Source organism: Tupaia chinensis, unplaced genomic scaffold (genome assembly GCF_000334495.1).
Source record: "Tupaia chinensis unplaced genomic scaffold, TupChi_1.0 Scaffold000354_1, whole genome shotgun sequence".
Classification (NCBI taxonomy): Eukaryota; Metazoa; Chordata; class Mammalia; order Scandentia; family Tupaiidae; genus Tupaia; species Tupaia belangeri.
In genome coordinates this window covers 8,978,594-8,991,628 of record NW_006159849.1, presented here as the reverse complement: position 1 = coordinate 8,991,628, position 13,035 = coordinate 8,978,594, and the positions used below count along the sequence as shown (strand labels likewise).

Genomic DNA, 13,035 nt, shown 5'->3' with positions numbered 1-13,035 from the left:
CCCTACACCAAAGGGCTTAAATGTTTAACTCCAATGCAGATGACTGGGAAACTCCAAGACAGAATACAAACAGGAAAGGGTAAAGTTAATAGGGCTCCAATCAAACACCAAGATCAGCAAACCATTTAACCTCCTTAGGCTACAGTTTCCTCTTCTGCAAAATGGATTTAATACCTGCTGGCCTCACAGATTGTTACAAGATGATCACCATAGCCTGTGTGTAGGAAGCCAGGACCAGCTATGAGCACATCAACTATTATGTGAGCTCTTATTTAAAATGGTGTTAATAAACTCCTTTTGCCAAAGGTATGAAGACTAATACTTGTTGTTTCTTTGTTAAAAGGAGAAATCTGCAAATGTTTGAGATCGGTTAAAGGCAAAAAAGCACCAAAAATGAGATTTTTCTCTTGATGTGATCAGAAGATGGGAGAGGGGAAGAACTAAACCAGGAATAGAAGTTATTTAATGTTTCATGAGTATAACTTAATACTTTGGATGGGTTGAAACATAGATGTTCCTCCTAAAATCATTTCTGTTTATCAGTGACGGGCAACCCAAAGATTTTTTTTTTTTTTTTTTACTTATAGCATTCTGATTCTTGTTGCTAAATAATTTATCCAAAGTCACAACTTCAGTCAGTTGTGAAACTGCGCTCAAAGGTGTAGGATTCTTCGTTCTTTCAGCTCTCCTCACCCCTGAAATCTATGATCACCTACACTCATTATTCCCCAAGTTTCACAAAGTGACAGACTGGATACAAGTGGCAGACACATCCCTCAAACAGTTAATGACCTCAGGGAACTGGGATTTCATTACAGATGGTTGGCAAGGGAAAACAAATTTTCAGTTGTTATCAAAATTAAACACCTGCAGGCAAATTATTGAATCTATCAAGTGGCTAATCGGAAGAATCCCTTCTGTTGTTAATCGGGTACAACATTTATGTCCACTTGATATTGCAGAACTCTCTAGACCCATTCACTTGGGCCACCTGTCAAGTAGATACAAGTCTTGACTCTTCAAGAAAATTAATTGGCAACACAAATGTGATCCTGTCACTCTCCTGCTTAAATCCTTCTATGGCACATTGCCTAGGGGACAAAACCCAACGTCTCTAATAGAATCTTCAAAGTTCCCTGTGGTCTTGTCCCTGTTCACATCCTCGGCACCCCATCTTGTTCTACTCTTCAATTTGCTGTCTCTCCTCCAGCCCTACCAACCATCTTTCGTTTTCTCCATTCCAGACCTGTTCTTGCCATTTGTCTGCTGAGAAGCTCTTACTCATATTCACCATCCCTGACTCTGCTAATACTCATTCAAGGCTCAGATAAACGGCATTTCCTCAGAGGAGCCTTCCCTGAGCTTCCTAAATTAGATCATGTTCATCTGTAACAAGTCTGGTTTTTTTGTTTGTTTGTTTGTTTGTTTTCGCTGACAATCATAGTTGAATCACGGGTTCTTTTTTTCTACTCTGCTGGTGTGAAGGCTGGGAGTGTATGTGAGGGTACCTCAAAAAATGTCTAGAAAAATGGAATTAAATTATGAGTTTATTCTGGTGCCCAAAAAAATGAAATCCATGCATAGTTTTTCGTAGTGTTTTCCATTTTCCATGAACTTTTGAGAGCCCTCCAGCATATATGTCATCTTTGTATTCCTGACACATACTGTAGTTTCTAATACTAAGAAGACTGACTATGCATTTGTTGAATGATGAACAAATGAATGAATGAATGGCTTCAGGCTAATCTCCAGTTAAGACCACTTAGTCATTCCAAATAACCTAATCTTGACAGAGGATCTGGTACCAACTTCTTTTCAACTTTAATTTGAATATCCTCTTTTACTAAATGGGCATATTCTTTTTCTTTGGAGAGGTTTTTGCTATAGGGCACATGTGCTTGCTGGAGACACACAGAGAGAGAGAGAGAGTGAGAAATCACCCCCAGAGAGATGGCAATGTCCTCATCCCTTCTCCATTCTCCTGTGGGGATATTGGACATGCATGCACGTACATCCAGCATGAGCTTCAAGACACAAGGTCCAGGACTAAAACAGCAGTTGGCCATGTGACAGTCCAGTGCCTTAACCACTACACCACCTGCTAGTCTTAGTACAGATCTTTTTAAGCAGTGGAAAGGAGGGTACAATGAATGAGTAAAACCCAATTCTCTATCTAGCAGAGTGACTTTCCAGGATGCTGGCTACAGTTCTATCATAGAGAGTGACACCCTTCTGAAAATAGGGTCACACAGTAATATCCAACCTAGTGGGTTCAGGTGGAGCTCACACAACCCTGATATGAAGACATTGTAAAGTCTTCCACCTTTTAGGCTATACAACTTGGTTTGCTTTCACACTGAAGGAAATTGCACAACTTCCTCTTCAAGAAGTCAGAGTAATGGGGACCAGTAGTTAGAGTAATGGCTATGTTGCTGGACTCCCATGTAGTCGACTGTGGTTCACGTCCCAGACCTGGTGGCTTAAAACAGTGAAATGTCCCACCTGTAAAATCGGACACATTTATTGCCTACAGAGCTCCTGTAAGCACCAAATGAGATATTCTACTATTTCTGTAGGAGTTTCTGATACTTCAATTATGACAGCAATTTGTCAAATACCAGCCAAATGGTGGTAATTTTGCCACTTATCCTAGAGAGCAGTTTTATCTTTCTGATTTCAACAGCATCTTTTCCTAATAAAGTGAGATTTTATTCCTTGCCATTTGATGACTGGTAGAGAAAGCCCTGTTCTGAACAGGTTAATGAGAGAGGATTTTAAAATTAGTTTTGATAGAGCCACATTCAAGAGATAACCACATGATTGAATTTGAAGCATCTCCCCTGCTTTCTCTCATTCTTCTATAGTATAAAAATATTTTTAAACAGTGTAGCCAATGTAATACCTCTTTATGAAATAAACACCTGTTGGCTGTAACAGAGCAAATGCTTGATGTAAATAAAAATGACTCAGACTAAGCCATGGTGGTGCATACTGCCGTGGGAGGCCCAAGTAGCATGCACCTGTAATCCTAGACTGGGGAGGCTGAGGTAAGAGGACTATAAGCTTGAGGCTGGCCTGGACAACATGTCAAGACCCTGTATTCAAAAAGATATCAGGGAACCAGCAGTTAGCATAATGGCTATATCTCTGGACTCCCATGTAGTTGACTACAGTTCGAGTCCTGGACCCAGTGGCTTAAAACACACCGGGCACGTGTGTGTGCATGCCCAAGATCCCAAGAGGAGAATGGAGGAGAAGGAATTGCAGCGTGGCCATCCCCCCTGGGGGGGTGATTTCTCACTTTCTGTCTCTCTGTCTCTCTCTGTCTGGCAAGCTCACGCACCCTATAGCAAAAACCTCTCTCAAAAAAAAAAAAAATATATATATATATATTTATGTATGGGCACAGTGGGATGTGCACATAGTCCCAGGTGGGAGGCTGACGCAGAAGGACTAGGAAGGCAAGACTGTTGTCTAAAGAAAGAAAAATCAACTAATGATTACTTTAATCAGACTTATAGGGGATGATTTTAGAGAAAACATAACTCTTGTTTCTGCTAGTTGATGCTTGAAAATTCATTAATGAGATATAGCCTTCCTTTTAACAATTAGAGATGGTGTTACAATTTAAATCGCTTTTGGAGTAGTATATACAGTAAAATTTTACCAAGATGTGGGTCATTAATTGAAGAAATTTTAGATAGTAAAACTTGAAGAAAAGGATATTAGACTCACACTCTATGAAAAATAGAAAAGGGGACCAGAAGTTAGCATAATGGCTATGTTGCTGGACTCACACATAGTCGTCCATGGTTCGAGTTCTGGACCCAGAGGCTTAAACTCATGCCGGGCACGTGTGCGTGCATGCCCAGGATCCTGAGAAGAGAATGGAGGAGAAGGGATTGCGGCGTGGCCATCCCCCCTGGGGGATGATTTCTTGCTTTCTGTCTCTCTGTCTCTTTCTGTCTTTCTGGTAAGTGCACGCGCCGTATAGCAAAAACCTCTCCAAAAAAAGAAAAAAGAAAAAAGCTTTATTTAAAAAAAAAATAGAAAAGTAGGGCAAAAGAACTGAGTCAACCCTTCTACTTCACTCTGTCAAGTTCTGAGACATTAAAATAATTTTAATAATGATTAAAATTTTTTAAACACCTTTCTTTTTTAAATTATTACAGTCAACATGACTATTAGGAGAAAAACACAGGAAGAAGCAATTCCTATTTAAAATCTCATGATGTTTCTTATGTTTTACAATATTTCTCAGAAATATATACTGAATAGGAGCTGGGTGGACCTTTTCATGACATTGCTTTTCATTGCAGGCTTATAAATGAATCTTTGAGGGACCAGCTGTTGGTGACTATACAGAAGACTTTCACATACACTCGAACCCAAGCTCAGCACCTCTTCATCATCCTCATGGAGTGCATGAAGAAGAAAGAACTGGTATGTAATTTCCCATGGCTGGCAGGGCTCTCCCCACATTCCCAACTATTTTCTTGAATCTGGCACTATATTCTCTTTCTGGCTGAGGTGCTAGCCCTCTTCAGGCTCTGATGATCCAAGTAGTTTCATCCCCTAAGCTAAGACCCTGCTGTCTCTGCCTTGGAGTCAGTGCAGTGTATGCAGAAGGGCTTTAGTATCATTTTCTTTGGGAACTTATCCAAATGCTTCTGATTGCCTCAACCAAATGAGTTGAGGAAACAAAATAGGTTTCCTACTGGAAAATGCTTCCGTTGATCCTCCCTTAGGCCTGCGATTTTATTTTGCTTGTAAGTAGAGAATCACTGGTGTGCTTTGTGTCAAATGTCTTTAGTGGAACGGAGCCCAAGTTAATACGTTAGTCTGTGCAGGTGGGAAAGGGAGAAACATACCCAAAGAATGTTGGGGATGTCTGTCATTTCTGAAATGCCCTCTAGTAACTACTGAAACACATCATATATCATAGCAATGTGTCTTACAAATGTGGTTTAATCACATTTCTGTTAGGCAATAATGCGAATTGACATTTAATAAGCACTTGCTGTATGCCAGGCAGCTCGATCTTTACAAGTGTTAACCTGTACACTCTTTGCAATTGTCCTAAGGAGAGAAGTACAGTTATTACCCTCACCTTCCAGAAGGGGAAACCAAGACTCATTTTTTTAATAAAAAAGGAATCAGGACTCAAAGCCAGTGATATTTAACCTCAGTGGGAAAGATTCTTATTCAGGAATTGTCTCATTGCTGCCAATGGAGTGAATCACTCACTCTGGGTAGATTCTCAGCAAATAGAGGCTGTTTTTAAAGGTCAGTTGTGACAAAGATGATAAAACATCTAGGGAAAAGAACTGACTAGAGTGGTCAAGATCCACCTCTAGAAAGAATCTACACAGCCTTCCTGAGGTGCAGGATAGAGGCATGTGGAGGAGGAGAATGGGACAATGCCTCTGTTCATTCTATTTGCTGATAATAGAATACTTGAGTCTGAGTAACTTAAGAGAATAGAGGCTTATTCAGGTCCAAGATCCAGGGCCATGCCTGGTAAGCATTCCCCTGTTGGTGGGGTCTTGAGGCCATGCAGGGAGGATGTTACATGAGAGAACCGGAGTTCAGGTCTCTGTGTCCCTCAATCTTTCTCTTGGTCTCACTCATCTCCTTACAAACCCACCAAGAATCAACCATGGGGTCCCTACTCTAATCACTTACTCCCAAAGGCCTCGCTTAGCTTTTGACACCATGAAGGTATTAAACTTCCTCTCAGTACCTTCCCAGCCAAATCTCCACACATGGATTTGGGGGGACACAAAGCACAGCAACCTCTAGTCCTCCAGTAGCCTTAGACCCAGGTACCAAGTCTGGCTGTACCATAGAGAGAAGCCAGAGAGCAGATGGGGCTCCAGCTATGACCACATCAGCTCAAGAGAGTCTCTCCCAACCCTGAAAGTGCCACCAGATGGTATCTTCCCATTGGATGTGGTTAACTCACGGTGTGTCAGGAGCCACGCTTCCTCTCCCAAGGAGGCACCTGAAACCCTGGGCTCCCACATGGCAAGGGAGGGATTTTCTTCTGAGCACTGACAACTTGCCAATGCTGAGGCTGGTGCTGACTGTGAAAACTTACCAGAACTGCACATTTCAGCAGTCCTGCAGATTTCCTAGGAAGGCAGTTCAGATGAAAATTCCAGGAGCCAGTTAGAAAGTCATAAAACCAAATAAGGCTGGATAAAGTTCTCAGGGCATTTCATGGGACTGATTCTGCCTGGCAATTCTTAATGACACTCAATCATGGTCCCTGCTGAAAGGTCAACTGCACCTTTGGCAAGTTATTTATTATAAAAAGAGAGAGAGAGAAAGAGAGAGAGAATTCTAGCTTCAGGCTAAGGAAGAAAGTGTGCTCTTAAGTAATAAATAAGCTTATCTCCACATCTGGGCAAAAAAAGTTAGATATTACTTAAGTAATAATTACAATTAGAGTAATTTTCATCTTCAAAGAACTATTTACATGCACAGAGAGTGCTGGATGATTTACAAATGAGGTGGGCACAGGTGGACATCATGTCTCTCCTTTGCAGGGGCAGGAGAGGGAACTGAAGCTAGGAGAGGTGAAGAGATGCACACACAGCTGAAAAGAGCTGAGACAGGACTGCAGAGCCTGAGTATTTTCCACTCTTCCGGCTTCATAGCATCCCACAGAGAGCACTGCATAGTAGAGTTCCTCTTTTCTATCCTTCAGCTTTCTTTCGATCCCCTTTACAAACTAAGTAAGACGTAATATTCTGAGGCCAATCTAATCACTGCCAATGTAAGCTAAGAGACTGGTTCTAAAGCTCCTCTGATGTTATATCCTAGGATCCTATTAACCTATGGAATAAAAACCTGTACTGTGGATGCGGCATTTGTTTGTGAAACTCAAGCATTGGGGTGGTGTGACCTCATGGAACATGTACCTCGCTGGGCCCCTGTGGTTTCCTGGTAGGCAGGACTGCCTCTCATGACATCATCCCACAGATACTACTGTCCTTTCTCCTCGTTTCATATAGTTGTTTAAGAAACTCCCATACATCTCTTGTTTACTCAAAACCTGCTATCTTCTGACATATAGCTTCATAAAAACCAAACCATGAGCTAAGTTATATCAGTGGTTTTGCATAAGAAAAAAATCAAAAATTAGAGATAAAAAGCATCCATAAAAGAGGGCCAGATGGCAGCGTAGTGGTAAAATGCAACATGTGAGAGGCTGACCAACCTGGGAATGTTTGGGATTCACATCCAGAGACTTCTCTGAGTATGCCAAGCACACATGTGCCCATGATCCAGGGCTGGCTGAAGCTGGTGGTGGGTCCTGGCAGTAAGACCCTGTTAGGGGTGCTAGCTCTGTCTCTCTTAGTCACGAAATAAATAAACTTTAAATAAACTATATGGCCTCAGGAAGGAAGTCTTTTTCTCCCTCCTCCAACTTATTCTACATAGCGCTCCAGGCTTGATCATCTTGAGAGACTTTGTTGTTACTCCATTGCTCAGATAACTTCAAAGCCTTCCCTTTGCTATTGACTAATCCAAACTGTTTAATGTCAACTCTAAGGGCCTTCAAAATCTCAATATGGATTGAAATTTTATCCCCATACTCTCCTTTACTTTTCTTCACCACCCTGTTCCCCAGACAAATAATTAAGGCTTTCCAAATACCCTGAATTCTCTACATCTGGATAAGCATTCTCTCCTGCTGCTGTATCCATTTGCTTAAATCATATGCCACTGCAAGCATCCAGCTATAATCCAAAATGTTTTATTGTGATTTTCTAGAAAAAAGCACATGGTATAATCATACAGTTGCCTGGTAGCCCACACCTAACCTGCTCGTATGTGGAAGCTGCTGTGCATCGTGGCTCACATAGGATCTCTTTGACTATATATGCAACCTCTGCTGGGATTAGTAGTTACGGTAACCTAGATGAAATCATAGGTTTTTAAATGAGACACCTGACAGTATCTGGAAAAAAAGAGAATGAAGTTTCAATAATCAGCCATTGTATCTATATCTGGGTCAAATGGATTTATTCATTATGCTTCTGTTACACAAATCAAATATTTAAATACCAGATTTATTTTCCCATAAAGGTGAAATGTGAGCTGTACTTACCCACGTTGGAAGAATAAAAATTCAATTACATGCCAACAATTTTGTACTAAATTGTTGCCTTCTCCAAGAGGACTTCAGTTAGTACAATTGATGATAAAATACAGGAAATAATCTGAATTTTATACTTCTTACCTCAAAACTTAGAATACTTTGGAGTTTTCCTGTATTTCTATATGATTTTTGGTAAGTTCTTTAAGAATCTTAATAACTAAGTGGTTATTTACTATTTTTTAAACCTTCCTGTAGTTTTTAAAATGAGGTTAGTTATCCAATGGTTTGTCTTATGATGTGTATTGGCCATGTGCTAATAGCAGAGCGCTTATGACTTGAATGTGAAAAGAACAAGAATATATATCTATTTATGTTGATTTAACATCTCAAAATTTTCTGACTTCTTGAGGGCTCGTGTAATGTACTTCACAGACTTTACAGTAATAATATGGGCTTTCTGCTTATTTCCCTATTTTTAGCTGGTTCTCATTTACAACAATGATTCCAAAAATCAAGAAGCATACATTCTAACTAGAGTACTAAATATGGTTTTCCAATCCATCAATTTAGATGCACAGGAGTGAAAAGAAACTGGTTTTTCCCCTAAACCTAATCAATCAAGAAGCTTCTGGGAAGGCCAGTAGATAATATGGTAGTTAGGGAGCTAGACTCCTACATGATCAACCCTGGTTCAAGTCCCAGACCTAGTGGCTTGAAATTCATACCAGGCACATGTGCGTGTGTGACCAAAATCCTGAGAGGAGAATAGAAGAGAAGGGGTTTGCAGCATGGCTATCCCACCTGCAGGGCGATTTCTTGCCTTCTGTTAGTCTCTCTGGCAAGGTCACATGCCCTATAGCAAATTTAAAAAAAAAAAAAAAAAAAAACCTTCTAGGGACCAGGAGTTGGTGTAAGGGCTATGTCGCTGAATTCCCATGTAGACAATCGCGGTTCAAGTCCTGGACCCAGTGGCTTAAACTCATGCCAGGTGCTTATGCGTGTGAGCCCAAGATCCCGAGAGGAGGATAAAGGAGAAGGGATTGGGGTGTGGTCATCCCCCCTGGGAGGCGATTTTTCGCTTTCTATCTCTCTCTCTCTGTCTTTCTGGTTAGCGCCCTATTGCAAAAACCTCTCAAAAAAAAAAGAAGCTTCTAAAGATCATTATCTTAGTCTGTTTGAGATGCTATAACAAAATACCATAATTGGGTGGTTTATAAATAACAGAAATTATTTTACTCAGTTCTGGAGTCAGGATGTCAAGATCAAGATGCTGGCTGATTTGGTATCTGCTGAGGATGTGCTTTTTCATAGATCCTAACTTCTTGCTGTGGCTTCACTTGGTGGAGGGAGAAAGCAAAATCTCTCGGGCTTTTTTTGCCAGGGCACTAATCCCATTTATAAGGGTACAACCCTCATGACCTAATTATCTCTCAAAGGCTGGACTTCCTAATACTATCACCTTAGTCTTTAAGATTGAACATATGACTATTTGGGGAACAAAAATATCCAGACCATAGAAACCAATGAACATAGAGAGGAGGTAGTTTGGAAGGAGTTAGAGGAGACTTGGTATCTATGTTTATTTAGAACATAATGGACACATGACTTAAAGAAGCTAAAATTAAGAGCTAGGTCACTATTGTACCCTAGCAGCTGAAACTATACCACCTCATTATTATTAAATCTTCTCTTGGACAGGGCATCTTTTTTTTTTTTTTGAGAGGTTTTGCTATAGGGTGCATGCACTCGCCAGACAGAGACAGAAAGACAGAAAGCGAGAAATCACCCTCCAGGGAGGATGACCACGCCACAATCCCTTCTCCTCCATTCTCCTCTCGAGATCTTCTTGGGCATGCATGCACATGCTCCTGGTGTGAGTTTTAAGCCACCAGGTCTGGGACACAAACTGCGGTTGACTACATGGAAGTCCAGCGACATAACCATTATGCTAACTGCTGGTCCCAGTGCATCTTAAGACAAAGAAAAGTCAAGGACATACAAAATGTGCTAACAGAATAAATGAAAGCAAAGATATTAGGTCATCACTTTGGGGTCATTTGTAGTAACTTCTCTGTTGGATTTGATGCTATCAACCTCTTCCTTAAATTATTGAACATTCCATGTTAGATCTTCTCAATTTTCTGTTTCCTTGCTACTTCTTTTTATAGAGAGACGAAAAGTGAGAAATCATCCCCCTGCGGGGAATGGTCACACCAAATCCTGTCTCCACCGTTCTCCTCTCGGGATCTAGGGCATGTATGCACACATGCCCGGCATGGATTTTGAGCCTCAGGGTCCAGGATTCAATGTGTTGTCGACTACCTGGGAGTCTAGTGACGTAACTGTTACACCATTTGCCGGTCCCCCTTGCTACTTCTTTTATAATTCACTTTATTTTTCCATTGTTAATTCCTCTTCTTCCCTGCTTCATAAACAAATTGTTTTAAGAATTATTTATTTAATTTTATTTATTCATTCATTTATTTTAATTTGACTAGAGAGAGACACAGAGACAGAGACAGAGAGAGAAAATGAGAAAGCGAGTCACCAGGTCCAGGACTCAAACCATGGCTGGCCATATGGGAGTGGTCCAATGCCTTAACCACCACACCACCTGCTGATCCCCATAAACAAATTTTTTAAAAGCTCAATTTTTGTCTCCTCTTTCTTTCATTCACTATCATGACTTCTGTTACCATTTTAATTCTAATAACTTTCAACTATTAGAACTATTTCAACTCTCCTTCCTGCAAGCTCCTGCATTTTTGACACTCTTGTTTATACCCTCATTCTTCCTTGCTTAGATAATTGTTATTCACTATGTAATTGGTCTCCCCTAAGCCAATATCCCCCCAACAGTCCATCCTATACAGTGCAGGGACTGGCAAACTCTTCTATAAAGGGGCAAATAGTAAATATCTAAGGGTTTTGAGTGCCATGTGCAGTCACTGGCACATACTTTTGTCTGCTTGTTTTTAAACGATCCTTTAAAAATATAAAAACCACCCTCAGTTCACTGAGAAAACAGAAAAAGAGAATAGAAAAGCAGGCTATAAGTTCAATACGATCCACAGAATGTGGTTTGCCAGGCCCTTGCTACAGAAGTGCCACATGCTTCTTACTGAAGCACCAAGTGGATCACATCACTCCTTTGTGAAGTAAGTTTTACCCTAGTGCCAGCCTTAAACCCCATCCCTTCTATGTGAACTCTCAGGCTAACCAACTGATCCCCTTCAGTCTTTTTTCCCCCTGTTTCCTACTTCTCTGCATTTCATAAGCTTAGAAGCATTGTCTTTAGCAATATTGAACTGCTTCGGGTACGTAAGTGCACACATGCATACACACACGCATACACGCACACCCAGAATACACTAGACTCCTCTATTTGTAGCTCTCTTTTGGTGTTTGTCATTTATACCTCAAGTTATTTATGTACACCTCTAACTTCCCATGTAAACTCTTACTAGCAGAACCTGTGTCTGATTCATTATTTGTTGCTGTGCATTCTCTCACACCTAATTGTGCTTAGTACCACAGCATACACATAGCAGGCACCCAGTAAATCTTTGTTTAACAGACTGAATGAATGGAGATGAATATACATTAATAGAGTTAATACATATTCAGTATCCATAAATTTTGTTAAAAGTTCTACTAACATAGTGGCAGATTTCCTCAGGGAGTGGTAGGTTTGGTTTATGGACTTAGATTTGATTCAGGCCCATCTGCTTAAGTTGCTAGACCCAGGGGAGGCTACCTAATATGGTGATTATGAGGAGCAAGTTCAAGAAGCAGACAAACCCAATAGCTCCATCACTCTAGTGGCTTGACCTGCATTGAGCCCTGGGATCCTCAGCTTTATAACGGAGTTATAATAATATCTAAGTGTTTTAAGATCTGCCATATTTGGAACTTCCTCCTTTATGGTCCAGACAGTTGTTCTTTTTTTTAACCTGAATAAAACAAATACCAAGATACCAAAAACTAAGACTGGTCTGAAAATTTCACAGGCTCTGTGTCCTGTACCCACTGCAAGGCAAAAAGTACGTAGACGTTATGTGGTTTACCATTTCCCACTTGATGGTCTCAGGTCTCAGAGCTGAGGAATGTCCCTTAGATACTGAAAAAGACAGCCAAGGAATGTTGTCTGCCTCTCAGATGAGTCTCAAGAGGTGCAGCTCCACAACCTTCCAATGCAAGGAGATTTATTATTTTTATGAGGATACATTTGATGCTTATATGAACATCCAGTCATGACTCTCTTACCACATTTAGGAAACTGAGAGCTGACTCTCTACCTAGTGTTTCATACAGTCAGAAAAACCAAGCAAGCATGAGTTCCAAATGAACAACTTCCATTTCTTTTTGTAGACGGGCATTCTATATCTAGGAAAGACCACAAAATTCAAGCTGTTTCTTACTTGGAAAAATAGAGGTGTGTCAGACTCAATATCACAAGTGGGGGTGGTTAGTGCTGCTTGGCGGATTGAAGTCTCGGCTCACATTAGAGATAAACCTGAAGATTGCTGATACCCACCAGTCTGGACTGTGGGGAGAGTTAATGTTCCAACATGTGTAAAGAATGTGGACACCGTGCCTGACTCCCAGCAAACGCTAGGTAATTGTTAGCCATCATTACAGTTACTCTGCTAGTAACTACAGAGACTAATTAGAGCATAAGCACAGATGGCTCTTCATTCCCTTGGGTATTCCGCAGTCCTAGTTAAAACTGTCAGTGAGGTGTGCTGTGATGTCAGTGACCTGTCACTTCATCTTACCTTCCTATCTTCCCTCTTTCTGCATTTTAATGAATAGAGAGTACAGTCAAGAGGAAACGTAGGTAACCTCCCAGGTGATGAGAAAGGAGCAAACCCCTGTGTTTCCAGTTCAACACCAATGACCATACAAAAGGCCTCTTGGTCATG

At 40.8% G+C, this 13,035-nt stretch overlaps 1 protein-coding gene across 7 annotated transcripts in view; it reads left to right on the top strand.

Moving 5' to 3' along the window:
• The window catches only part of TRPM3 (transient receptor potential cation channel subfamily M member 3), a 657,305-nt gene that overhangs the window by 401,635 nt on the left and 242,635 nt on the right, over window positions 1-13,035 (top strand). For all 7 annotated transcript variants that reach the window (XM_006152487.3, XM_014589340.2, XM_006152484.3 and 4 more), the window contains one exon: window positions 4,320-4,443. In XM_006152487.3, coding sequence (XP_006152549.1) covers window positions 4,320-4,443 — 124 coding nt within the window. The remainder of the gene's footprint in view (window positions 1-4,319; window positions 4,444-13,035) is intronic.